At 45.5% G+C, this 27,510-nt stretch overlaps 1 protein-coding gene across 1 annotated transcript in view; it reads right to left on the bottom strand.

Moving 5' to 3' along the window:
• Positions 1–555: 555 nt before the first annotated feature.
• Positions 556–27,510, bottom strand: part of LOC308143354 (afadin-like) — an 88,426-nt gene continuing 61,471 nt past the window's right edge. The window contains 14 exon segments of the mRNA XM_080514104.1: positions 556–1,977; positions 2,655–2,739; positions 8,577–8,712; positions 8,714–8,884; positions 11,591–11,722; positions 18,819–18,998; positions 19,761–19,975; positions 20,058–20,305; positions 20,435–20,843; positions 21,027–21,144; positions 21,224–21,424; positions 21,872–21,963; positions 22,761–22,961; positions 26,073–26,191. Coding sequence (XP_080370230.1) covers positions 1,824–1,977; positions 2,655–2,739; positions 8,577–8,712; positions 8,714–8,884; positions 11,591–11,722; positions 18,819–18,998; positions 19,761–19,975; positions 20,058–20,305; positions 20,435–20,843; positions 21,027–21,144; positions 21,224–21,424; positions 21,872–21,963; positions 22,761–22,961; positions 26,073–26,191 — 2,461 coding nt within the window. The 3' untranslated portion in view covers positions 556–1,823.

Genomic DNA, 27,510 nt, shown 5'->3' on the forward strand with positions numbered 1-27,510 from the left:
GTCACATTCTGGTTCTTATTGATTTGGTTGAACTACATTTCTCTGTAACTTAGCAACAGATAGAATGTATACAATGGCACATGGCGTAAAGAGGGGAAGCATTTCTTCCTATTCCCAAGATAGGAATGTGGGCAGAGCCAGTCCAGCTCCCTGAAACCCAGCAGATTCTGAATGAGACTGAAATGATCAAATATTCAACCGGCTGAAAATCAAGGACAAGTTGGATTTGGGGCAAAACAACTTTGGATACAATGTTTTTGAAAAAAGATAAGAACCATGTGAAAGTGTTGAAAAGTTGTGTGATATGACGCCTTAAAAAAAATAAAATGAAATGAGCCAAACGAGACGACCGACTTTCTTCACTTGTGGAGTGACATTTCAATCATTGGGACGATTATTACTGTAGGAAAACCTTTATAAAGTCAATTTTGCATGATATGTCCCCTTTAAAGAAGTAGTGTCGGTGTGTCCCTAACTTCTGGTTTTATTACAGCAATTCAATCCAAAGATTGTAAACAAGGGGAAATGAAAGAAAAAAAACACTTTCCAGACCAGTGTTGAAAAATCTGTATTTATTAATGATTTACAAAAGGCTAAACATGAAACCATTTAAATGATTCAGTTCATTTTGAAACCTAGAAAGGAGTTTGTTGTAATGTTGGGGGGGGGGGGGTGGGGGGAGTTAGTGTGTTGATTTTCTTTTAAACAAGTCAGTTTTAACAGTTCTGTGTCTTTTTTTTGTTGTTTTTATTAAAGCAGAGGGAAATTAAAAAGGAATCCACACACACACGGATGGAGCGAGAACCAGAGGTGCACTTGTTTTCTACACCAGCCCAGCAGAGAAGAAGAGGCCCTGTGTGTGATCTACAAACAGCTCGTAGACAGTTTATACTCAAATAAAAACAAGGTTTGTGCAAGTTTTCTCCCACAAGGTCTTCAAATAAATATCTGTAAAGCAAACAAGCACTGAAGGAGTCATCATAATCTCCTTTTTTTTTTGCTTTATAAAAAAAAAAAAAATGTTTTTATTAAAGATATTCTGGTGAATCACATTGGGAGATGACGCGTTGCTTCTCTGGGCGAACAGTCAAATTAATCTCACACAACTCGGCAAAAATAAAGAGAAAACTGCAATTAAAAGATTAAAGTTACCTGAAATCGAAGAAGGGGGTTAAAAAAAAAAAAGCCACAGAGGCGAGGAGGTACTCCGGGGAGGGGAAGGTCTGGGTTGGGGGGGTGTTTGTTTCAGTCACCCAGAAACAAAAGGTTTAGTTACCCGGCAGGGTTCTACAGTAGTAAAATAGTTGTGGTTTATTTACAGTCGTGTTGTGCACTTAAAGATCCCCCACCGGAGAACTGTCAGCTTTACTAGCTCATCACAGAAAGCAAAAAAAAAAAAAAAGGGGGGGGGGGGGGGGGGGGGGGCACGAGTTCTCGCTACGGAATGAAAGAACAGTGTTTCCTTAAAAAAACAAAACTAAAATAATAATAAGAAAAAGTTAAAGAATTGGTCTGGAGCTCCGTGTTCTCACAGGAATTAAAAGAGAAAAAAATACAATAACACCATAAAACTGTTTGTGTATCAGGAAGCCAATGAGTTGAAATAAAAATATAGAAAACACCCTTTTTTTTCTCGTAGTGATTCTGAAATTCTCTCTAGATAGAATTAAAACTTATTTACAGTGCTTCATCATTAGAAATCTAACAACGCTCCAGTTATCCACCAATTAAAACAAAGTTTCCCAGTAGCACCTGAACGCTACACGGTGCGGCTGGGGGGGGCAGGAGGAGGTGGGGGCTGAGCCCGGTCAGGTTGTGAGTGACTACTTGGTGTTGAGCTCGTTCTCCAGCTCCATGAGTTTACGTGAAGCTTTGACCTTGTTGGAAACTTCCTTCCCCTGAGAGAAGAGGCGCTGGCGCTCCTTGAAGGTCAGATTCTCTGGAGCGCCGCTGGGGATCGAGTTCTCCTGCTCCTGACTGCACACACACACACACACACACACACACACACACACACACACACACACACACACACACACACACACACACACACACACACACACACACACACACACACACACACACACACACACACACACACACACACACACACACACACACACAGACAAGACACAAATGAAACATACTGTGAGTGCCGATTAGTCACGTTAAGAAAAAATAAAGTTAAAACTTCATTAGTATTAATTCTATATATTCATTTCTTTTGCCTTTGTCTTCAAAAAAACTAACTTAACAGACATAGTGACAGAACAACACGCCAATGGCATCAAGTGAAAACGCAGAGCTTACATCGTGGTTTAAGCGTCAGTTTCCATGAAAACATTCAGACAAAACAACTTTTTGAAAATGTCCGACTGTAAAAACACAACTTTTCTGAAATGTGGTCTCAGCGCGTGTCATAGTAGATCGTTGTTCTGCACGTGTTGATGTTTAGAGCGTATTCTTTTCTGTTGCACGTGTTTGGCTTCATTACAAAAACAAACAGCGCCACCTCATGGCCTGACATGCTCACTACACTGATTTCAGTTTTTCTGCTGTTGCCGTGTAAACGTTAAACTTTTCTGAATTGCGTTTTCACTTGAAAGAGTGGCCTCAGCGTCCAACAGGTTGTTCCCCAGACTGAAGTTTCTCACCTCTTCGTCCATTTGTCTCGTGGATCTTTGTAGACTTCCCCTGATCCTACAACTCCTGACGAGTTTCCAGTGTACGAGTTAAATCCTGTCGGGTTCAATAAAACATGAGTCAACATCTTCTCTTAAAGACATGTTGTGATGACAGAAACCATCAGAGGCAGGAGCTGCTGGGTGTCCAGCGCCCAGCAGCTCCTCCAACACACCAGCCATAGAGAGAGAGAGAGCGAGATAGCGAGCAAGCGAGTGAGAGAGAGCGAGAGAGAGAGCGTTAGCCACAAACAAACCAGATCTGTCCAAAGTGCAGCAGCGAGCCAGAGAGACAGACGGCCGTCCACATCGAAAGGAAAGGAAACAGAAGCTGCTGAATGGCCAAAGGTCTGTGGAGGAGCGTCGGAGGCCGAGGTCACCATCACACTAAAGGCTTCATTACAAAGTGGAGTGTAGGTGGCGGCAGCCGCCATTTCAGATGTTCACTGTGTAATTCCAACAGTCTTATTGGCAGATGGCTGGCCATACTGAAGCACCACGTTCACTGTGTGGCTGCACAATGAAGCTGAACCGGAGTGGCGTCAATGTGCAACAATAAAAGGTCGAGAGAGAGAGAGATCAACAAAAGACTGCAAACTTGTTAGCATCTCGCATTATTTTACGTAAGGGTTTCCTGTTATGGTCTTGAATTTTCCGACAAAACACGTGACATATATACGTAACCAACAGGTGGCAGCAACAGTCACCTTCACCAGAGATTTCTGACACCGCCTGAAATTGCTCGCAGGTTATCTTTGGACGCCATGTCAACCAGTGTCAGATTTCCCCACGAGTCTCTCATCATGGTTCTCTTTGGTCCACGTCAATCGCAACGGTCTTAACACTGAACAATCATGACTAATCGTTGTCCAAAACCTTGTGTAGCAATAAGATGGATTCAGAAGCCGCCATTATAACGATTGTGTGACCAACAAGGAAAACTTTGCAACTGTCCAAAATGCAGTGAGAACGCCTAACAAGCTTGATCGAGTGTAACAGAGGAGAAACGCAAAAAAAAAAGGGGTTGGACAGTCGCCTCGTTTATACATCGTATCGTCGATCGGAGCGTTGTGACAACATGATGAAGTCAGTAACCAAACGTCCGAGGACATGACCTCACTATCAAGCTGTGCAGTTAACGTGTTGCACCGTCGTTTATGAAAACCAAGATGCACAATGAACCTAAAAGGCTAGTTTTTCATGACGCTTAAGTGAAACTTCGCATTGTTTTGGCAGCTCGTTTACAGGAGGGTCTCTGAAAACAGAAGAGAGTGGGATGACGAACCTCTACAGAAATGTGCAGTTCTAGACAGTCATGGTCAACTTGATCAACAATAATCACAAGAAGCTTTCGTGTTGCGCCGCCCGCCAAGCCAACCTTTACCAACCAGTGAACCATTGTCTGCATATGGCAAGACTTTTCTTACAATTTAGTATCAGCTCATACAACAGAAGAAAGACCAGATCGGTGTTCAAACCACACAGTTTCCTCTCACCGTGTTCGTCCGTACAATTTGTTTCAAATATGATAAAGAGAAGGTGACCTCGACCTTTGACTCCAGAGGAGACATTGTTCAGTTCATCATGCTTGTCCAAACCACCTGATGTTCTGCTCTCCAGGTTAGAGTTTTTGTCCTCAAAGATAATTTGCATCTGTCCAAAGTAGCCATGATTAGCATTAGCAGTTAGCTTCCCTTGTCGGTACAAGTCTTAGCTGATTTGCAGTGACTTCTTCTCGTCATTCGTTTAGCGTTCGAGAAGCGTTGACGTCTAGATTTTAGAACCTCTTAAATAAAAGTTAGCATTACCCTATACCCATAATCCAGGTTCTTTCTTTGGCTTTCACTTTTCATTTTATACCAGTTTCTTCTACTTTTACAGCAGTAAGAAGTAAAGTTCAAATTATAAATATGAAACACAGAATTTAGTCCTCACACGATTTCAACTGATGAGAACGAAGTGACTAAAAATTTTAATTTCAGGCCATTACCATAATTTTATTTAATCACATAATCTGAGACGAGTTGTGTAGCTAATTCTCATCATTGACGAAGGTTGGCTATGTTTTCAGTATGGACATGGTCTCAGTGAAGCAGAAGTGCAGCCCAGATGCATGATCGGAGCAATCAGGTGGTTTGAACACATGGATTCATCCAGCTGGCAGCTCGTGGCTCCTTTTTGCTTTTTTAACACTCTCTGGGAGCTGAGGGGGACTGGAGGTGGAGCTCTGGGCTGAAGTGGAACTCAACCCAAAGAAAAAAGTGAGCGAGCGACAGGTTTACATTCCTCCCTGCAGCCAAAATGGACCAAAGTTATACTTTTCGCAACGCAACTGAAAATACTTCAGATTACAATTTTTTTTTCCCCCTTGTATTTATGATACATTTTTTAGCACCGGGGAACTGGGGAATGCTCCCAGTTCGAATGGGAAAAAGAGACTTTAAGAAGCTGTTCCTTCAATGAATTAGTTGTTATATATACAGTGACCTTCTTGTGAGCTGCAACATGGTTACGACTACAAATGTTACATACTGAATTTTTGAAAGGACAATAGGTCACTTTGTTGAGTAAAAACAAATAAAAAAATAAAGCGAACCAGAAAATGTGAGTCGATAATCGTCTAAATTACTCGAACATTTATTTTTATCACACAATGTGAAAATCTGATTTTAAGAACCATCACGAGCTTGCAGTACTACTTTTGACCATGAGGTGGTGTAATGCATCACTGGAATATAGAATCGTAAAACTGCTACTATGACTAAATATTCATATGTTTGTTATGTTGTTTGCTGCCTTGACAACCATTTCTAGTTATATCTATTAAAGTAGCCAGACTTCATTAGCCGAGCTCATGTAGCCGTTTCACTCAAAAACACGACTTCTACAAATTATCTTGTCTTTTAGGTCGATTAATGTCCATGTTTACTGCTCTATACTGGGAAGGAGGACTTTCCAAGCTCTATAATGGGAATTATTAGATTCCCAACCAGTAACTTGCTAAATTCCCAGCTCTATAGTAGAAAATACAACTTTTTCAACTGGTAACTTTCAGCGTTACCAGCTCTGTACTAGGAAATACAACTTTACAAACTGGTAATTTTCGGAGTTCCCAGCTCTTTACTGGCAAACAAGACTTTCCCAACTGTATCTTTCCCAGTTCCCCCCCAGATCATAAACATCTGTAGTTAGAATGTGGTGTTTGTTCTCCAGTTTGTGAATCTTTTCACGAAAATAAACTATGATTTATATTTTCTTTCCCTTTTTTAAATATGACCGCTGCAAAATATTCCCAGATTTGCGCCACATTCAGTCAAATGGAGCTTTTGCGAGCTGCCAGCAAACACTCAGATACTTTTGTTCCGTCGGGGCAGCCGGAGGCTCAGGAGACTCGCTCCGCTAGAGGAGGAATGCCGGAGCCTGCAGCAAAACCCTCTGCTGGTTTAGTAAGGCTACGGCATTGGACAGCATCTCGCACGCACGCACGCACGCACGCACGCACGCACGCACGCACGCACGCACACACACACACACACACACACACACACACACACACACACACACACACACACACACACACACACACACACACACACACACACACACACACACACACACACACACACACACACACACACACACACACACACACACACACACACACACACACACACACACACACACACACACACACACACACACAGGACGGCTGGGAGCCAGAAAACACTCAGACACACACTTGTTAGGGAAGCAAATTAAAAGAGGAAGGTGATATGGGGGGAGGGGGGTAATAAAGAAAGACAGCAGAGCGAGCTCAGAGCGCAGGCAGTAGAAAAAGAAAAAAAAGCAATAGACATGGAGCCTGTTACTGCAGCCAGGGCGCGTGATGCATTCAGGTGGCGTGGGACATGCAGATTTCACTCCTTTGGGAGGTGGAGGGTGGGGGTGGGGGGTGGGGGTGCAAAGTTAGTGGGGAGATCTGTGTGTGTGTGTGTGTGTGTGTGTGTGAGAGAGAAAAGATGTTGTGACCAGCAGTGTTCAAACTTAACTTCACTTTTAGCATCTTGTGGGTCATTGTGCTCTTTTAATTTCTAGGTCATTTTAACATTTTGATCTACTTTAACAAGACTACTAGAGCTATTAATTTCAGCTGTGTTACTCATTTAACCATTTTAGCCCAATATGCCAAAAGTTTAAAATGTTTTAGCATATTTAGCATTTTAACTTTTTTGTTGTTGTTTTTAATCCTTTTAACCATTCTGGCTGGTTTAACCAGTCAAAATGAACATTCAGAGATAAATTGATTGGTAAATGTGTTTACAGGAGGCTGGGATATTGGAATGGTGGGTGCAGCTCTCAGTAAAAATGTGTTATCCAGCTGCAGATTACACCTGAGCTTCAATCTCTGCCCGAAAAGGATTGACATGTGACTCCTGCTCTATTAAGCTGTGGAACAAACTACCTGCTCACACACTAATGTTTTTTAAATCTTGGCTTTCCATAAAACTTTCCATTTTAGTTATTGGACTACCTTTATCTCAGGGTTTTTACTTTATTTATTCTCCTTTTTATGCAGTTCTCCGTCACATCGTTATGTTTTTCATAGTTGAATACTCTTAAGATTCTTAATCGCCATGTATTTCTTTAGTTTCTTTAAAAAGTGCTATGGATATGGCTATATGTGAATAGTAAGTGTACACGCGTGTATTAACTTAAACATCTTTTAACACATGGAAAACTTCCTCCATGAGGCTTATAGGGAAACTTCTCATTATGAAATAATTTTTTTAACATGTCAAACTAATTTTAATAAATACATTTTGTCAACACAGTCGTGCAGAGTGTTATTGAGCTTTTTTGTTATCAAACAGGAAATTCATGAACTTAACATCTTGACTTTACCACACATTCAAATGTAGTTACAAATAGACGTCAGTGTGTTTTAGGGTCATTTGAACTTTCACACTTTTTAAATGTCTGTGTATTTATGTGTGTATTATGTGTGTTTATGTATGTGTGTGTGTGTGTGTGTGTGTGTGTGTGTGTGTGTGTGTGTGTGTGTGTGTGTGTGTGTGTGTGTGTGTGTGTGTGTGTGTGTGTGTGTGTTGCCGAGATGATTCTGAATCGATTTGGGCGAGAAGACAAAATCGATGGTGTGTCTCCTTCCCCCGTTAAAGCCAACACCGCGAAGCAGGGCCACGGAGGGGGGTGGAGGGGTGGGGTAGGGACAGGAGGTGGACCTTCCTCTCCTTCCCTCTCCCCTCCCCTCATCCCAAGCAGCAACCAACCAGGACACACAGGAGGCGGCGAGCAACAACACCAACAGTACTACGATTGGCTCTCAGAGCAGAGGCAGGATTATCGATTGCTTTTTTCTCTTTTGGCTCGTGCTGATTGGGGGGTGATTGAAGGGAGGAATTACTGGGAAGGAGGCAACAAGAGAAGGTGTGTGTACATTTACAAACAACAGAACAGATTGTCTCGGGGTGGGGGGGTGTATTGGTTTTTCTCTATAAAATAATTCAGATCAGAGATGATGAAGTGACACACAGGAGGAGAAGAGAGGAGCTGATGAAGGGACAGGACACACACTAGCTACACCCTGAAGGAGGGGGTGGGGGCGGGGGAGGGGGGCTGCGGGGGGCGAGCCCGGCTCCTCCCCTCCCCGCTCTGCGGCACTACCTTTAAAGCCCCTGGTGGGGAGGGGGGGGCCTGTACTGTTGGAGTTGTTGAGTGGTGGCTGGAACGAGCTGGACAGGAAGATGCCGTCAGAAAGGGGGCGGGGCTTGCGCGCAGTGAGCGGTGGCTGAGGCCGGCTGTAGCTGCTGTGATTGGGCAAGGCGGCGGCCGGGAGGTCGCCGTACGACTTCCGAGTCGCCGACAGCTTCACCTGACCTGACTGGCCGCCGCCGCCGAAGCCTTCCTCCTCGTCCTCATCGTCACCCGCATAGGACACAAACGTGGCAGTGTAGAGCGCGTCGGGGGAGGCAACCTGTGTTTTGAGGTAGGAGGTGTTTCTCTGCGGGGGGGGGCGGGGGGGTGTTAGTAGGGTTGTGGGGGGCGGGGGGCTGGTAGTCCCGGGGCAGCGGGGGCCGATACAGACCGGCCGGCTCGTCGGGCGTCAGCAGCATTCGCTCCGCCTCCTCGTGCTGCCGGCGCCGCTCCGCCTCCAGGCGAGTGTAGTACTCTTCCTCCTGTCTCCTCTGGGGGGGGACAAGCCGTTAGCACACTGCGCTCCATTGGCTCCCACCAACACCACCAAGCCTCGAATGCGAAACCCACCAAATCTACAAACGTGGCTGAACTGACCTAAAACACAAAACTACAACTTGACCGACCGACATGAATCAACCAAACTGATTTCAAACTATTTCCTCCACTCAAACAGTCTGCGGACCAACACCTGAAATCCAAATCTACTTTCACAACTGAGCCAAACGTCTCCAACAACTCCTCCACTAAACCCTAAACTTTGTTTTAACCACAAACAGTTGGTCTTACATGTTACAATCCTCCCAAATGTACAACTCTGAAGGAATAAATGGCAAACTTTCTAAAAACCTCGTTAAAAGATTCATTATGACCACAACAACATTTCTAAACTGCTTTCTTTTCTTAGACCAAAGATTTTCGCCTTTAAAAACTGAGGCAGCGTTTCAAGTGAAAACATTGCTTTTGTTTTTCACCTCAGAAACGTTTTACGTGAAACCGGCAAGGTTTTGAAAATGATGTGCGTTTACATGTAAACGTCAGATAATGCTAACGACATTGACAATAATGTAGCTAGCGTGCCAGGTGATCAGGTGATCACTGTTGTTTCCGCAATTAAACCATACAAATACAGCGGACAACAATAAACAAACAATGAAGCAGAACTTCAGCAAAGTTGTGTTTTCCACTTTCCAAGGAGACAGAGCGAAAACTTGTGTTTCTGTTTCCATGGAGACGGAGCATTTAGGAAAAGCTTTGTTTTCCTCCAATTCCATGGAGACGGGGAGTTTTTGAAAAGTTCCACCTTGGGAGCCGTTTGTAACAACTTTTGCTTTCAGTGACTCCAAGCATCGTTGTCATGTAAGTGGACATTTTCATTTGAAAAGGTGGCGTCGACAGGCCTTGAGGAAAGCAGTAACTCCACAAACCTAGCAAAACACTTTAGAATATTCTGAACTAACCCATCAGAGAGCTTCACCTTTAAATGACTTCCAACAGCCACAATCTCACCGCTAAGACTCTCCAATTGAGCCCCCTCGACCTACGTGTCCACGTGTGCTGGAGGGTTTCTGTGCAGCTTCTGTTTATATTCTGTGGTTTTGTGGGCGGGGGTCTTTGAGGGAGGGGTCTACGCTGCTGCTGGGACTTTTTGGATGTGGTGGTGAGGATTCTTTTGGACCTGGACCAGTTGTTTCAGGGTCCGTTTCATGTCTGTCAGAGTAGGCGGGGCCAGAGTGAGCTGCTGCTGACAGTTCAGACAGGAATCTAAAGAAACTGGGAGGGATTAGCGTGTGGAGGGGGGTGGTGGGAGGGGGGTACAGTATGAATGGTTGACGACAGGTGTGTGTGTGTGTGTGTGTCTGTGTGTGTGTGTGTGTGTGTGTATCAACGTAAAGCACATGGATGGGGTTGGGGGTGATGTTGGGGTGCATGGGTGGGCAGCATTCCCTTCATACGCTGTCCGACATGGTGGATGAAGTGGTGACATGACTACAAAATTAAAATCAAAATGACGAAGCTTCATGAAATTATAAGTGCTTCCCTCAAAACGAACTGAAACTCCCTGACAAACGACAACAAGGACCAGGCTGACATGATGGGAGACCCATGCTGGAGGTGGGTGGGAGCACAGAGCATGACAACACGTCACAGAGGGTGGACGACACGGGATGAAGACATGCTCCTGGACATTCCCGTCAACAACAATAATAAACATGTCAAACAGAATCTACATTTAAGCAGGTGGGGGTCTGATCAAGAACCACGACACAATGTGAAGGTTTCAAAACACTGAATGAGAGGATGAAGACTCAACCAAACCACTTTTTAAAAACACTTTAAATAAAAACTCTGATATAAACTCATTTGAGCACATTTTATGTCTCGTAGCTAAATGAAGGACATTGTACCCAGCAGAGCAGGCAAAAGACGTAAAATCATGTAAAGAGGATATAAAATGTATTTATGACTTCCTTGCTGAGATTCTTGCTGAGCTCTTAAAAATGAAATAAATCTACTTTGTATTTATACAAGTAAATTAAATGTGTAAGAGTTCTAGCGTGAAGAATTACTTTTGATATCACATTATTCAGTTTACATTGAATGTATTGAACAGAAAGAAACACGTGAAAGGACGTAATTCAACATTTCATTTACTAAAAGCTGGCAGATAAAATGGTTTCAGAATGTTAATATCTGGAAAAAGATCAACCATAGTTTCTACTCAAGCAGGTCTCAACCTTCGCTTTCAGATGAGACCAGAAGCAGACCTGAGGATCGATTTCTGCTTTTAATTTGAAGGTACAAATTGATAAATATATGGATTTTTTTTGTCGATTTTAAGTTTTTACCAAATGTTCTTGAGAAATGAAAGACATGTTGGTGTTATTCAGTGGCATTGGAACTAGATCCTCACTTGCCATTTGCTGAGTCGATTCATTTGCTAGCTTGTTGCTTCTGTCCGCTAAACTCTGGAACTGTAGAAGCTCTCCATCTGGATCTGCAGGTTTCTTTCTGTTAAAACCTATTTAATTTCCACCATTTCCTCTATTTGCTTGTGTTTAATTCTTGTTTTGAAATGACTGTGCTGCATCTGATGCAATGACAGTAAAACAATAAGTGGAGGATTTTTGCCGTCTTGTGTCCTCTTCAGTTTCTCCCGGTGGAATAAAAACGTGTGGGACCTGAAACAAACCGACCTTCTCCTCCGCCTCCCGCTTGGTTCGCTCCTCCTCCCTCCACCGTCGCTCCTCCTCCCTGCTGCGCTCCTCTGCCTCCCGCTGGCGGATCTCCTCCAGCTGCTGCTTACGCCGCCGTTCCTCGTCCTGCAACTGTCAACATGGCGGTGATCCGCACACACAGGCACTAAGTTACAAACACACACTGGAACATCTGGTCTCAACTCATTGTTGCGCACACACACACACACACACACACACACACACACACACACACACACACACACACACACACACACACACACACACACACACACACACACACACACACACACACACACACACACACACACACACACACACACACACACACACACACACACACACACACACACACACACACACACACACACACACACACAGCTGGACATGCAGAAAGAAAAAGGAGAAGCTCCTTTTCTGGCTACTTGAGGTGAAGTTGATTTAGTTGGGGCAGCGAGGAGAAATCAAGCATACATGAATCAAGTGATGCACTCAGAGGACAAACGGACACAAACAGGCCTGGATGGAGGCCAAAGGTCATTTCAACCAAAACACAACACCATCAGTCTGAACTTTACACACAAAAATAATGAAGCATGTTTTGTTATGCTCATATTTTAACATGTTATTTTAAAAATTATTTTAATTAGACTTTCGGACATATCTATTTATGCTTGTATTACATCATTCATATTCATATTATTTAAAATTTGAAGTGTTTTGTTAATATTTATTATTGTAGTTTGTAGAAATACGTTTTGGTTCATTCCAATAAGAATTTCTTTTTCTTACATTTTCTGACGTTTCCACATGAAGTTGTATTTAAATATGTGCTTCATATGCAACATTATTTTTTAAAAACCTTGCTTTACATTTATGTACATTTATACAACTATTCCTTATTCTATAAATCTGCAAAACTATATTTATTTCTTATGCATTTTTGTATCCCGACTCACTACCATTCATATTCATTTATATGTATAATAATAATAAATTTTTAAGGGGTTTAGTAATATGTGCAATCATATATGTTAGTTATGTGGTGTTTTTTTTTGTATTTTAGCAAATACATTTATTTTAGTTAAGTTTTCACTTTTTGTTCTATTATTTAAAACAAATTATTATTATTATTATTAGTAGTAGTATTTGATTTGGTATATTTATTTTTTATAACAACTTACAAAACAATAGTTAAAAAGAAAAGAGAAAATTAATTTAGGGATTTTTTTTTATACTTGCTGATAATTTCCATAACATTTAATAATGGTTGTTTCATTATTTTTAATTAATAATAATAAAGATGCAAAAGCAGTTTGTTAAAAGTTCCCATGTGTTTGTGCGATTTGGCTGAAGAGACACATCAGGAGATAAAGAGGCACAGCTGACGACACACAGGTGGCTTCATGCATGCCCCTCCCCCCTCCCCCGTGAAGCGTAGAGCCATGCAGGCACCCCCCCCCCCCCCCCCACACACCCCCACACCCCCTTCAGGAAATGAAGACACGTCGTGGGGGAGACAGAGAGGAGGATTACAGACTGCAGGTGGGCGGGGCAGACAGAAAACAGGAAGTGATGTTGGGGGTGGGGGTCCTTAACAGGAACAACATACCAAGTCTAGAACAGAGATAGCTGGGACAGCAGTCTGCTGCTGAAGAGGGGGAAAAAGTAGAAGAAGAAGAAGACGAAGAGAGAGAGAGAGAGAGAGAGTGAGTGCGGGAGGCAGACGGGGAGGAGAGGGGGAGTCCATTAGCGGGGCGTTGTGTAGCAATTAGAGGAGGGGGGAGGACATACAGTAAAGTGAAAACACGGTTTGATCAGCTAAAACCTGCTACATTCTCCACATAAACTGCAAACTTTCATTAAAAACTTGATCAAAGTGAGATCCTGTCGTTAAATTGATTAAAAGACATCATCTTTTACACGACAGCAATGTTTTCAAGAGAAAACAAGAAAACTTTCGATGCATTTTGTGTTTCCGTTTCCAAACAATGCTCAGAGCCACTCAAAGCACAGCTTTTTGAAAATGGCTCCTGAATTGAAACTCTCTCAGACTCCGTCTCCATGGAAATGGAGGGAAACGCAACTTTTCGAAACCGCTTCAACTCCATCGCCATGGAAACGAAGGGTTACAGAGTCCGCGGAAACGGGAAAACGCATTTTTTTCCAGAAACGATCCAACTGTGTCTCCAGGGAAACATCTGTTCAGAAACGCTGCGATTGTACCTCTGCACCACGGCCGTAGTAACAAGACGTTCTGCACATTATGAACAAAGCTTCTCCATCGTGTCGACTCCCAGTACACACTCTCCTGAACTTGTGGTTTTACATTTGAGTCACCGTGGTAACAAAATCCTATAAAAATCCAATATCCGTGTTCTACCTTTGTTGATGTTTAGAGCTTGTTGTTCTCTAAGCATGTATGTATGGTTTAATTACAACAACAAACAACGATAGGAACAATCAGATCTACAGTCTTTATTCTGTCATCTCCATGGTAACCGATATGGACTCAATCACGTCTCCTTGACGAATGTTGCTGGCGTCTCGTCTTCAGATCGTCGGCATCTGTGTTGTAGTTGCTTGTTGATTGTCAATATTCCCCCAAATCTGTTCGTCTGACCTCCATCACTCTCTTACTCTTCTTTAGTCTGTCCTCCATCACTCTCTTACTCTTCTTTAGTCTGTCCTCCATCACTCTCTTACTCTTCTTTAGTCTGTCCTCCATCACTCTCTTACTCTTCTTTAGTCTGTCCTCCATCACTCTCTTACTCTTCTTTAGTCTGTCCTCCATCACTCTCTTACTCTTCTTTAGTCTGTCCTCCATCACTCTCTTACTCTTCTTTAGTCTGACCTCCATCACTCTCTTACTCTTCTTTAGTCTGTCCTCCATCACTCTCTTACTCTTCTTTAGTCTGACCTCCATCACTCTCTTACTCTTCTTTAGTCTGTCCTCCATCACTCTCTTACTCTTCTTTAGTCTGTCCTCCATCACTCTCTTACTCTTCTTTAGTCTGACCTCCATCACTCTCTTACTCTTCTTTAGTCTGTCCTCCATCACTCTCTTACTCTTCTTTAGTCTGTCCTCCATCACTCTCTTACTCTTCTTTAGTCTGTCCTCCATCACTCTCTTACTCTTCTTTAGTCTGTCCTCCATCACTCTCTTACTCTTTAGTCTGTCCTCCATCACTCTCTTACTCTTTAGTCTGACCTCCATCACTCTCTTACTCTTTAGTCTGTCCTCCATCACTCTCTTACTCTTTAGTCTGACCTCTATCACTCCTCCATCACCCTCTCTTACTCTTTAGTGTGTCCTCCATCACTCTTCCATCACTCTCTCTTACTCTTCTTCATCATTCCTCCATCACTTTCTTCCACTGTCAACTACTGCTGAACACTGAAATGTAACAGTAGATTTCTTCACTTTTCTGTGTGTCCATTGTTGTGTTGAGCCTGTTACTGCTGGAGTCTGTTACTGCTGGAGTCTGTTACTGCTGGAGTCTGTTACTGCTGGAGTCCGGTACTGCTGGAGTCCGGTACTGCTGGAGTCCGTTACTGCTGGAGTCCGATACTGCTGGAGTCCGATACTGCTGGAGTCCGGTACTGCTGGAGTCCGGTACTGCTGGAGTCGATACTGCTGGAGTCGGTACTGCTGGAGTCGATACTGCTGGAGTCCGATACTGCTGGAGTCGGTACTGCTGGAGTCCGGTACTGCTGGAGTCCGGTACTGCTGGAGTCGGTACTGCTGGAGTCCGGTACTGCTGGAGTCCGTACTGCTGGAGTCGATACTGCTGGAGTCGGTACTGCTGGAGTCCGGTACTGCTGGAGTCCGGTACTGCTGGAGTCCGGTACTGCTGGAGTCGGTACTGCTGGAGTCGGTACTGCTGGAGTCGATACTGCTGGAGTCCGGTACTGCTGGAGTCCGATACTGCTGGAGTCCGATACTGCTGGAGTCCGATACTGCTGGAGTCCGGTACTGCTGGAGTCCGGTACTGCTGGAGTCGATACTGCTGGAGTCTGATACTGCTGGTGTGTGGTACTGCTGGAGTCTGATACTGCTGGAGTCCGGTACTGCTGGTGTCGGGTACTGCTGGAGTCGGTACTGCTGGAGTCCGGTACTGCTGGAGTCCGATACTGCTGGAGTCCGATACTGCTGGAGTCCGGTACTGCTGGAGTCGGTACTGCTGGAGTCGGTACTGCTGGAGTCGGTACTGCTGGAGTCGGTACTGCTGGAGTCGATACTGCTGGAGTCGATACTGCTGGAGTCCGATACTGCTGGAGTCCGATACTGCTGGAGTCCGGTACTGCTGGAGTCCGGTACTGCTGGTGTCGGGTACTGCTGGAGTCGGTACTGCTGGAGTCCGGTACTGCTGGAGTCCGGTACTGCTGGAGTCCGGTACTGCTGGTGTGTGGTACTGCTGGAGTCTGATACTGCTGGAGTCCGGTACTGCTGGAGTCCGGTACTGCTGGAGTCCGATACTGCTGGAGTCGGTACTGCTGGAGTCGGTACTGCTGGAGTCGATACTGCTGGAGTCTGATACTGCTGGTGTGTGGTACTGCTGGAGTCTGATACTGCTGGAGTCCGGTACTGCTGGTGTCGGGTACTGCTGGAGTCGGTACTGCTGGAGTCCGGTACTGCTGGAGTCCGGTACTGCTGGAGTCCGGTACTGCTGGTGTCGGTACTGCTGGAGTCCGGTACTGCTGGAGTCGGTACTGCTGGAGTCCGGTACTGCTGGAGTCCGGTACTGCTGGTGTCGGGTACTGCTGGTGTCGGTACTGCTGGTGTCGGGTACTGCTGGTGTCGGTACTGCTGGAGTCCGGTACTGCTGGTGTCGGGTACTGCTGGTGTCGGTACTGCTGGTGTCGGGTACTGCTGGAGTCCGGTACTGCTGGAGTCGGTACTGCTGGTGTCGGTACTGCTGGTGTCCGGTACTGCTGGAGTCGGTACTGCTGGTGTCTGGTACTGCTGGAGGCTGGTACTGCTGGAGTCCGGTACTGCTGGTGTGTGGTACTGCTGGAGTCCGGTACTGCTGGTGTCTGGTACTGCTGAACACTGAAATGTCATAGTATATTTCTTCACTTTTCTGTGCGTCCACTGCTGTGTTGAGTCTGTTACTTCTGGAGTCCGGTACTGCTGGAGACTGGTACTGCTGGAGTCCGGTACTGCTGGAGACTGGTACTGCTGGAGACTGGTACTGCTGGAGACTGGTACTGCTGGAGACTGGTACTGCTGGAGTCCGGTACTGCTGGAGTCCGGTACTGCTGGAGACTGGTACTGCTGGAGACTGGTACTGCTGGAGACTGGTACTGCTGGAGTCCGGTACTGCTGGAGTCCGGTACTGCTGGAGACTGGTACTGCTGGAGACTGGTACTGCTGGAGACTGGTACTGCTGGAGTCCGGTGCTGCTGGAGACTGGTACTGCTGGAGACTGGTACTGCTGTGACATCACAGCAAGATGGAGGAGGTTTTCAAAGCTTGATTGGCAGAGATTGAGAATCATGACTTAATTTAACTATTTTTTTGTAGTTTTCTCTTGCGGATGACGGCAGTATGACAAAACGTTTTATAATAAAAATACTTTTATTTTGTATTGCCTTTTTCAAAACTGTTTTGGTGTCATAGGCACTTTAAGTAGGTTTTGTTAATTGAAACATCTTCCAGACAACAGTGCTTTTTCTCTCCACCAGCAGTAGCCAGAGGGTTTTCCTTTTCCATCACATCTGAATCTCATTTCTTTTGGTTTATTTTGCCATGATACTAGTTACTCTGTCAATTTTCTTATCGCCTCATTTTTTGACTCCTTTGCACTTTTCTTTCACATTTAAAGCTGCTGTTTGGAATCTGCAGAGCATGAACACACATGGCGAATATTGTGCATGCTGACCGCAGAACCCTGCTTCTGCTGGATGTCTAATCCAGAAAACCCACTGACACATAATAACATGGGAGTGTTTAAAGTGGAAGTATGGTTCTGTAATGTGATCTGTTGAAAGTGTGAACACGCAGGAGGCTGGTTTATCCCCAGCAGATGTGAAATCAAAGCGTCTGAAGGGAAGAAACCACATGAATTGATGCAGCTGGACACCCTGGCAGCTTCTTCACCTTCACCACATGGAACCCAGGGAGCTGCTGCTGCCACACAGACCACACAGCGAAGGGTCGCAGACACTGTGGTGGACCAGAAAGAAGCACCTCACTTGATCTTTCCTCTCATTATATCTGAGCTGCTCTGCTTCAGGAAACGTTCACACCACAACGCTACTAAGAGCCTTTGAAAACACAACTGCTGCGACTCTGTGGAAATGGGTGAAAACGGCACTTTCTGGAAACAATCGGGCTTCATCTCTGCAGACGCACGAGTAGTTGTCAAGTGAAAATGGAAAACCTTCGCGGTGTTTTGAGGCTCTGTTTACACAACTGTGAGAGCCTCTGAAAACACAACTTCTTCTGGAAACACCATGCATGCGCACAAAGGGGCGTAATAAATAGTTTTAGACTCACTGATAATGCTTCTAGCGTATTGTTCTCTGCTGCATGTGTGTGTGATTTGCATTAAAAAAAACACCCAACAGCATCCACTCGTGGCCCAACATGCTAACTCCGTCGTTTTCAGTGTAGTGCCATTTCCATGGAAACAGACATTGTTTTTAAAACATTGAGGTGTAAACGCAAAACTTTTCTGAAATGAGCTATTGTCAATTTTTCAGTATCTGCACAAGCTGATATTGGCCAATTTGTTCTTAAAGGTGCATTCATAGCTATAATAGCAATCCAACTTGATCGTCTGTCCATACGAACGTCCATGTGGTTCCATTGTTAATGTTCAGAGAGTATTGTTCTCTGCTTGCATGTGTGCTTTCATTACAAAAGCACACAACAGTGCACACAAGTGACCCAACATGCCAACTACCCCCCCCCCCCCCCCCCCCCCCCCCGCCCCCCGCCTCCAGCCACCTCCAGCCAATCAGATTGAAGCAGCTCAGCATGGCAAAGCGATGACAAAAGCATGTTGCGGATGCACATTACAGAGGCGATTCTGTTTTTCCCTCCATCAGCCTGGTTCCCCTGGGACTCGCCCTTCCTCATCACCCGCACTGCGGGTTTGTTTCTGCGAGCTGATGGGTCATTATCACATGAAAAAACAGAAGTCCAGAGCGTTTCCCCCTTCTATACAGAAAACACTCTCCTCCCATTCTCCTGTCTTACTCTGGCTCTCTTCTCTGCTTCCAGCCTCTGCATGATCATCATGGTGTCTACATCCTCGTCGTCCTCCTCCTCCTCATCTTCATCACTCTGCTTGGACTCCTGCAGTCGTTTCTGGAACTGCCACTCCAGCATCAGCTTCCTGAGGCGGTCATTCTCCTCGGCTGTTCGCTCCGGCTTCGCCTGACAAACAAACAAAACAAATTAAAAAAAGTTCAGGATCCAGTGAGTGTGTCTCATTTCAGCCTGAAGTGAGCAGCTGGAGATCTTTCCAATCAAAACAAACCAGACAAGAAAACAATACCGGGACCAAAGATTTCACCTCTCTGAGCTGCTTCACTGCTCGGAGCCTCAGGTCAGCTGATGAGCTGCTCCCAGAGGAACCGAGGTCTGAACAGACACTCAGAGGACACAAAGCTTTTTTTGTTGCTGCTCTGAAGTTATAGACAAGCGGCAACTGTACATCAGACAAGCCTCTTCAATTTCCTTGTCTAAACCTCATTTTTACTCCTGGCTTGAGACTCTGTGCCTGCTTTATGTTTTTAGGTTTTTATGTGTACAATGAAAATTATTTGGCAGTTGCCTGGAGTTAAAAACTTATTTTTAGACATGATAGATTATTTGTCTTTGTTGTTTTAAAAGTTATTTATGTTACAGTCTATTGATGTACAGCACTCTGGTTCAGCTGGGGTTGTTTTGTACTCTCGAACTAAAGTAGAGTTGACAAGACAAAGTAAGTGTTGATGAGTGTACACTTGACTAGCCTGGAGCTCACAAGATAAAAATTAGACGAGACTCAGGAAGATAAAATTATACACCAGATCTGTCTTGATTACACTTGATAAAAATGGACCCGATTAGAAAAGACGACAGAGACAGGAAAAGTTTAGAACCAGACGGAGCTCTGCAAGCCTGCAGCATTGTGGCATCTGGTCCGATCCGTACCTGCAGCTCCTGGATCTCCTTGTCCAGCAGGTCAACGATGTGGAGCTGCTGCTGCTTCTCGGCCTTCTCGCGGGCGTCTCTCTTCCAGGGGTCGGGAGACAGACTGTCGCTGGATGTCAGCTCCTCCTTGCTGATGGTGATGTACTGCAGGTCTCTCCTCTCAATGGTGCGAGGCTGCTGCTGCGGGAGCAGCTCCCGGATCACCGTGTCCATGCCTGCAGGGGGAGACACCAAGACACTGAGCCCAACAGTTCCTGGTCTGGGTTGAAAGGGACTAATATGGGGTGGGGGTGTTACCGGGGGGGTTGGAGGCACTAGCGGGTGGAGGCACAGCTGAGCGTGGCAGGCTTGCGAGCTTCTCCGGTCTGGGTGGGGGCGGCTGGGGCTGGGGGGGCAGGTAAGGCTGTGGGGGGGCCACCGAGGCCATGGGGGGCTGGTGGTGAGGGGGGGGCACGGCTCCGCCATTGTTGTGAGGCTGAACTGACATGACAGGGTTCGCCCGGATCTGACCCAACTTCCTCTCCTGCTCCCGCCGCTTCCGCTCCCTGGAACATCACAAGAGATAGAAAACATCCCAAACAATGTTGATCCAGCCAGATCATCAGATTATAGCGGATCGTCCTCCATTAACTGACGGAACAGGCTTCTGCACAGAGAATATAGAATAATCACACCTCTCCTCCTCCAGCCGAGCTTTCTCCTTCTCGTACCAGCGCTGCTGCTCCTCCCTCTTCTTGCGGTCAGCGGCCTGCTGGGCCGACACCGTGGAGATAGCTGCGGGTGGCGGTGGTAGTGGCAGGTCCGGCTGGCCATCGTACGGGTCGTAGGGATCGGGGTAGGTGGCCGGGGGTGGTGGGGGAGGAGGAGGCAGGTCGGAGCGGGCGGGTGGCTGTGCCGGATGCAGCGGCACGCTGTGTGGGGCGTTGGGGGTCTTCCACCGGCCGGGACCAGTCTTCTGATTTGGGGTCTTGTTGGAGGACGATGAGGACGCGGAGAAATTGAGGTGCTCCTGGCTGGACGTGGACGACTCCAGAGAGGATGAGACCTGAGGCTGGGTAGCCCAGTGGTCTGGACCCCCCACTCCTGACACAAAAACACTGACGTTACGCTGCTGTGTGTGTGTGTGTGTGTGTGTGTGTGTGTGTGTGTGTGTGTGTGTGTGTGTGTGTGTGTGTGTGTGTGTGTGTGTGTGTGTGTGTGTGTGTGTGTGTGTGTGTGTGTGTGTGTGTGTGTGTGTGTGTGTGTGTGTGTCGCTCTCTCTCTCACCTGGAGGCGGTCTTTGGTAGTCTAGGTCCCGGTAGTCCTGCTGGTAGTGTGGCTGCATGCGGTCGTCTGACCTCAGGCCTCCAGGAGGGAACAGGTCTTCCTGCGAGTGGTTGATCCTCTGAAGGAGACAAACAGAGAAATATCACAACTCTGCACCAACAATCTCAGACTGTGTCTCTGCCAGTGAGTTGCTCCACCTGCATGCTGTTGTGGATGTTCTCCACCACAGGGAGGTGTTCTCGTTCCTCCATGACCTGCCAGTGCTGAGCGGGCCCCGGACCGGGACCGGGACCCACCACCCGGTCCTGGCTCTTGGATGCCGGGATGGTGAAGTACTCCCTGGGGTAGGTCTGTGTCGGGATGGGGTAGGCCTCGGGGTGCGGGGGTGAGGGCTCGTCCTGAGAGGGGTGGCAGACATTAAGAGGGCTTTCACATCTGGATAGTCCGTGACTCGGTTCACATGATGGGTGGGTGGGTGGGGGGCGGTGGTGGTGGGTGGGTGGGTGGGGGGCGGTGGTGGTGGGGGCTTAATTTGGCTGGGTCTGTGTTCACACTGCATTTTGAAGATCAAACTGGCTGGAAAACGTTGTGCAAATGAAATGAACACTGATCAAAGAGAAAGAAGTAAAGAAGTGGTCCGGACCAAAAGCAGAGGTCCTGCCCCTTTAGCCGGCTGGTGGCTAATGGCTAGCCACAACAACCTTGATCTATATTCTTCATACCAGATGTCAATAAGAGTCTTCCTCACTACTCCAACTTTTTCTTTCTGCATTTCTTTGATGTCACGCTGTTTGCATTGTTTGTTTACTACACAGAATGCACTGTGCATTCATATCCTCACTTACGTCTGCACACAGGTTCCCGGTGGAGACGGAGGTGATCTTGGTGCCGGGTCCTCCGGAGTACACAGATTTGTTTGCAGGATTTTGACCCTGATCTGAAGCAGGAGTGACACAGAGCACATGAGAGGAATCAAACTTAACACCAAATTGTTTGGTTTTTGTGAAAATGTAGACATTTCTATCAGGTTTACTCTTCACCACAACAAAGAAAAACTCAAAACTTTAAATTAAAACAACCAAGGATGTCACAAAATCATCTGTGTATATTTATTTGTCTAAATGACTGTTGGCAAGATTACGTCAAAACTACTGCAGAGTTTGTGGGAATTTTCACCACAGGTAGATATTAGGCCCTGGAAGTTTTTTTTGTTTTTTTTTTCCTGAATCCAGGTCAACCTATAGCCAACGTCAGAAATCCACAATTGCTCTTGTTATGGCATTATTTTACTGGTCTGGCCTGTAGGTTAACCCATTAACTCCATTATCTGACATCACAAAGTTCAGTTACCACAATTCATGAACAGATGTTTAATTTTCACAAATATTCTCAGCATCTATTCACTGATTGGCTACATCAGGAGGAACTGAAAGGAAACAACCCTCCTCACTTCCTGTTAGCACTGTTAGCCTGTCCTAACATGATCAGAATGTTTATGTCTTCAGCGGGAAATACAGGGTCTGCTGTGTGTGAGCATGCTTTTTAATCTGTTGTAAGTCTTAATTTGTTTTGTGTGTATCTTATTCCATCTTGTGTCTTCGTAAAAATGTGTGTGTATTGTAGTTCGCTTTGTGTGTCTCGGTCTCTTAAGTTTTGAAAGAAAATTGTAAGCAAAACTGTTTCATTTGAAGAAAACCAGAGAATTTCTGAGTGGACGGTGGGCAGAGGCCTTACTGGCTACGTTGGGACTGGAGCGGTGGTCGGCCCGGTTCTTCAGGAGCCGGTCCTCTCCACTCATCTTCTTTGGTTCAGGGTAAGAGTCCCAGCCGGGCTGGGGGCTCTCCGGAGAGCCGTTTTGCACAGAGCTATTGTACAACTCGAAGCCTTCGCTCTTTGGTCGCATTTTCCCGTTCTTCTCACGGCCACGGTCCGACGCTGGAGACGGGGGTGGGGTGGGGTTATTGATTCATGTTCACACATGTTCAAACATTTAACTTCCACAGCTTTTTCTCCATTAAAACACACACACCAATGTCGATGACTGCCTTCTCGATGTTTCGAGTTCAGTGTCTTGCTCAAAGACACTGAACAAACGACACACAGACAAAGGACGGTAATGGGATTTGAACCTAAAACGTGATTCAAAGACAACTAAAGCCCCGGTCCCACCGCACAAAAAGTACCGGCCTAGACCGGTCTAAACCGCTCCGGTTCGCGTGTCACCACAGGAATGCGGTCTAAACCGCTCCAGACCGCTCCAAAGGCCACCACTTTTCCGCTCCCCTTCCGTTGGGGTACCAGGACCATGGAACGGGTCTGAGGTTGAGGAGCTGTCTGCTGATTGGTCAGTGATTTACGACACGCCCTCAATATGTTAATGTGCCGGATGAATCCTCTGCTGTCAGTGTGGTCAGCTGTGCTCTGGTTGTTTTTATTTTCATTTTCTTTTCTTTGCTGCTCAACTTTAGTGTTTGTGGTGAAACAGCGACTTGAGGCAGGGGGAGACCGGGGGGAGGGACTTTGCATCGCGTTGGAGTTTTCTGTTTGCAGCATAGCGCTCGCCGTGGCGCTGATGTGCGTCCGGGACACCGGAGTCTGGAGCTCTCGTCTCCGGCGCTGACCGCGCTCCGGCAGCTCCGCTTTCCAGAGGCGGTCAGCGTTCTGTTCAGCCGCGGTCAGTGGCGCTTTATTGTGAGGACGGACCGCGGAAGCCATGAAAAGGAGCTCGGAGCTCGGCGCCTCCGTGTTCCAACGCTGAGCTGCCGCGATCAGCGCCGGAGTGGAGTGCCTCCTGCGTTTGAGCAGAAAGCTCAGACTCCCGTGTCTGTGCCTCAGCCAACCGGGGGGAACGCTCCGGCCACTTGCCCCACACCCGAGCGCTCGAGTGCGGGGCACGTCGCCCCAAGTCGCCGGCAAGTGGCCGAGTGTTCGTTCTCTCACAACAAACACGGAAGTTGTGCTGCAGCTCTCCACTGCAAAAAATGACTGCTGCAAAAAGTAAAAAATTTTTTTCCTGCTGCAAAAAATAAAGTGGAGAATTTAAACAACAACAGAGGATTCATAAGATCTACATCTGACGACGTTCTTTTCTGTTATAATGTCACATTTCTGCGGAGCTCATAAGCCCCGCCCACTTTTCACGCTCCTCTCTGCAGTGGAGACACGACCCAAAATTTCGGTCGGGGTCTCTATTCCGTACCGCTCCGCTCCGCTCCGTCCCGGCACTTGTGTGCGGTGGGACGGGGCTTAACGGTACCAACTGATACCAACAGTACCATGGAGGTTTTTAAAAAACGGTTAATCTATTTACCTACTTTTATGAGATTCTTAATTGAATCTTTTATATCCAGTGGTTTTTCTCAGGGTTCGCTACACTAGTGGTGGCCAGGTTCCCCACTGGTGGTTGGATTGGCCGGTCTGGCCGGGATGGGGGGGGGGGATTCTGTGGGGCAGTGCCCCCTGTGGATAGAGGTTGTGCCACTCCCAGTGTGGACGGACCTAAATGTGGCCCTTTCCTCACCTTAGTCCTCGGTGTCCTGCCATGTCTTCATACCACCAGGCATGTCTGCGTTTATTTGTTTCTTAATTTGTATTGTATCTTTGCATTGTTTTGAAATTATGTTAAGCATTTTGTATTACACTGAGTATAAAAATGTGCTACATAAATAAAGTTGATTGATTGATTGAAATTCTAAGCCGTTCTAGAGAAAACTGACAAATCTGGTCGATCAAACCTGGTAAATCTCTTTCCAGTTTCAAAAGATTGCGTTTTCCTCTGTTTCCATGGAGACGGAGCATTTTGAAAAAGTTGTGTTTTCAGTGGCTTGGAGCACCATTTTTGTGTCAACGAGGTCGAAGTATTTTGCAGCGTCCTTCACTGTGGTCAACCAGGTTTCGGGAGAATCTCCCCTTCTGTCGTCATGCCGGACCGCAGAGACGTCCTTCATGAATGTGGGGTCACATTCCAGTGCACAGCCAGATGGACCGACACATGCACACACTGTGGCCACACACACACTCATACTTTGGTCTGGAGTTTTACTCAACAAGGACAGTGTCTGGAGGAGTCTGCTTCTCCTCCTTCATTCACTACACCAAATTATGGGCATTAGCTAATTGAGGAGCTTACAGTGGGCCATTCAATGTACTTTTAGATGACAGAAACCTGCTGGCCCGCACACACACACACACACACACGCACGCACGCACGCACGCACGCACGCACGCACGCACGCACGCACGCACGCACGCACGCACACACACACACTCCTTCAAGGGGTCAGATTGTTCCTGAAGTAGTGAGTATTCTGCATTAGAGGCAGAAAAGCTGGTAAAAATGCTCTTTGTTATCAATGCTCAGCTTGTTTGGTCTATTATAAAAGCTTAAATTGATTTACAGTCAACTGGACTGACTTGGAACAAAACTGTATTTGAGGAGGATTTTAAGAGAATTTTGAATTTGAAACAGAGCAACAAAGTAGCTTGAAAAGTATCTGGTATTTAATAAAAGTGGAACATGTAATTAATTGTAAAAGAAAATGTCTTATAATTGGAAGGAAAAACAAATTTTCATCTGAAATTACATAAAATTCAAATAACAGTTGCTTTTTTTGACTTCCCCGATCAAATATATTGAATATGTTACTAATCAACAAAGCTTTTGTTCAAAATGGGACTCTTTAGATATGAAATGTCTCAAAATCAATTATTTACTATTTACAATGACTATTTACTGCTAAATTAAGCAAAATGTCATGATTGAACATTTTACTATATGATCATTTTAAGTACTCAGAATCACAAGAAAAACACACTCGACGATTAAATTAGATCCAAATTGAATAAATGAAAATGGAGTGGAGAGATAAGTATAAAATAAAACAAATACTGGAGATTTGCATGAGAAATTATTGAATGTCTGAATATTGGGTGAATTTCAACAACAACAAAAAAAAGGACAATTAAAGTGTAAAATTCTCCAAAAGCAAAATACAAACAGTTTTTATTGTTAAGTTAGATGACTGACTGTCATCTTCGTGTTCTTACCTCTCTGCATCATGGGGCTGGGCTGGTTCAGCAGCGTAGCCAGGCCATGGTAGATTGCCCCCTGTTTCGCAACCTCCAGAGTCACGACTGAACCGGTCCGAGTCATCAACTCTGCAGCTCTGAGAGAGAGAGAAAGAGGGAGAGGGAGGGGGTGGGAGGAAGGGAGGGGGAGAGAGAGAGCGAGAGCGAGAGAGAGAGAGAGAGAGAGAGAATTAAAGAGGTCTGACACTTTCTGACCAACTGATTTAAATCCACCTCCTGAAAGATCAGCACCACTTTATGTGTGAAACTCCAAGTTCCACATCGTGAAACACCAGCATGCTGCTGATGTGCTTCAGAAAAGGTGATTAAATGTTTGAACTGTGTACCGTATTTTCTATCAAGTCACACTCTGTACCTTAGTTAGTAACTAACTAAAAATCTAAATATACCCGTACAGAATCTTCGACCACTAGAAGTCACTGTATAACAGAAAGCTGCTACAGAACAGAAGAACCATATTTAATACCATATTTTCCAGACTATAAGTCAACCCTTTAAAATAATGTTTTTGACTGGTCGTGACTTTTAATAAGTCAATTAAATATCAAATATACCATACATACTATCTTTGTTCACTTAGATGTCACTGTAGGACAATCATGCAGGGCCCTGGATCACAGGTTGGAACCGGGGCATTGGATAATAAAACTGCAGAATTACTGATGTTTAACGCTGTTAATTACTAGAACTGTACCAGTAATTAGGATAAACATATTGTAAATTTTCTATCAACCGGTGCAGAAAAATAAAGAAACGAACGAACGAACGAACGAACGAACGAGCGCACACACACACACACACACACACACACACACACACACACACACACACACACACACACACACACACACACACACACACACACACACACACACACACACACACACACACACACACACACACACACACACACACACACACACACACACACACACACACACTAAACATTAACAGCGGGAGAACAGGGACATTCTAGTGGACAGAACACCAGGTTGGATTGCTCCAGTCGTGGTGTATATGCACTGTAGCTGTGTTTCACACAAGTTGCGTGTTCTTCCACTTCCAGCAAGATGGCGGAGGTGGCTGGCATAAGGCCCATGAAACAGGAGAAAAGAGTGTCTGAGCACATCACACTAAATCCACCTAAAAAGGTGAAACAGTTTATATTTGTGTCTTATATTGCTCATTAAGTAAACTCATTGTCTTAGTTTTGAGCTGTTTTATAGAAATTATTTAAATTAAATGTTGTAAAATGCACAACTCATGAAAGTATGATCTTAATAACTGATCCAGATAAATAAAGGCTAAAAAAAAATCTTTGTTTGAAACAAAAAAGTAAAAAAAACCCAAATCAAATAATCCTAAAAATGACAGACAGATTAATCGATGCGCGAAA

Source organism: Blennius ocellaris, assembly GCF_963422515.1.
Source record: "Blennius ocellaris genome assembly, chromosome: 18".
In the NCBI taxonomy this organism is placed as follows: domain Eukaryota; kingdom Metazoa; phylum Chordata; class Actinopteri; order Blenniiformes; family Blenniidae; genus Blennius; species Blennius ocellaris.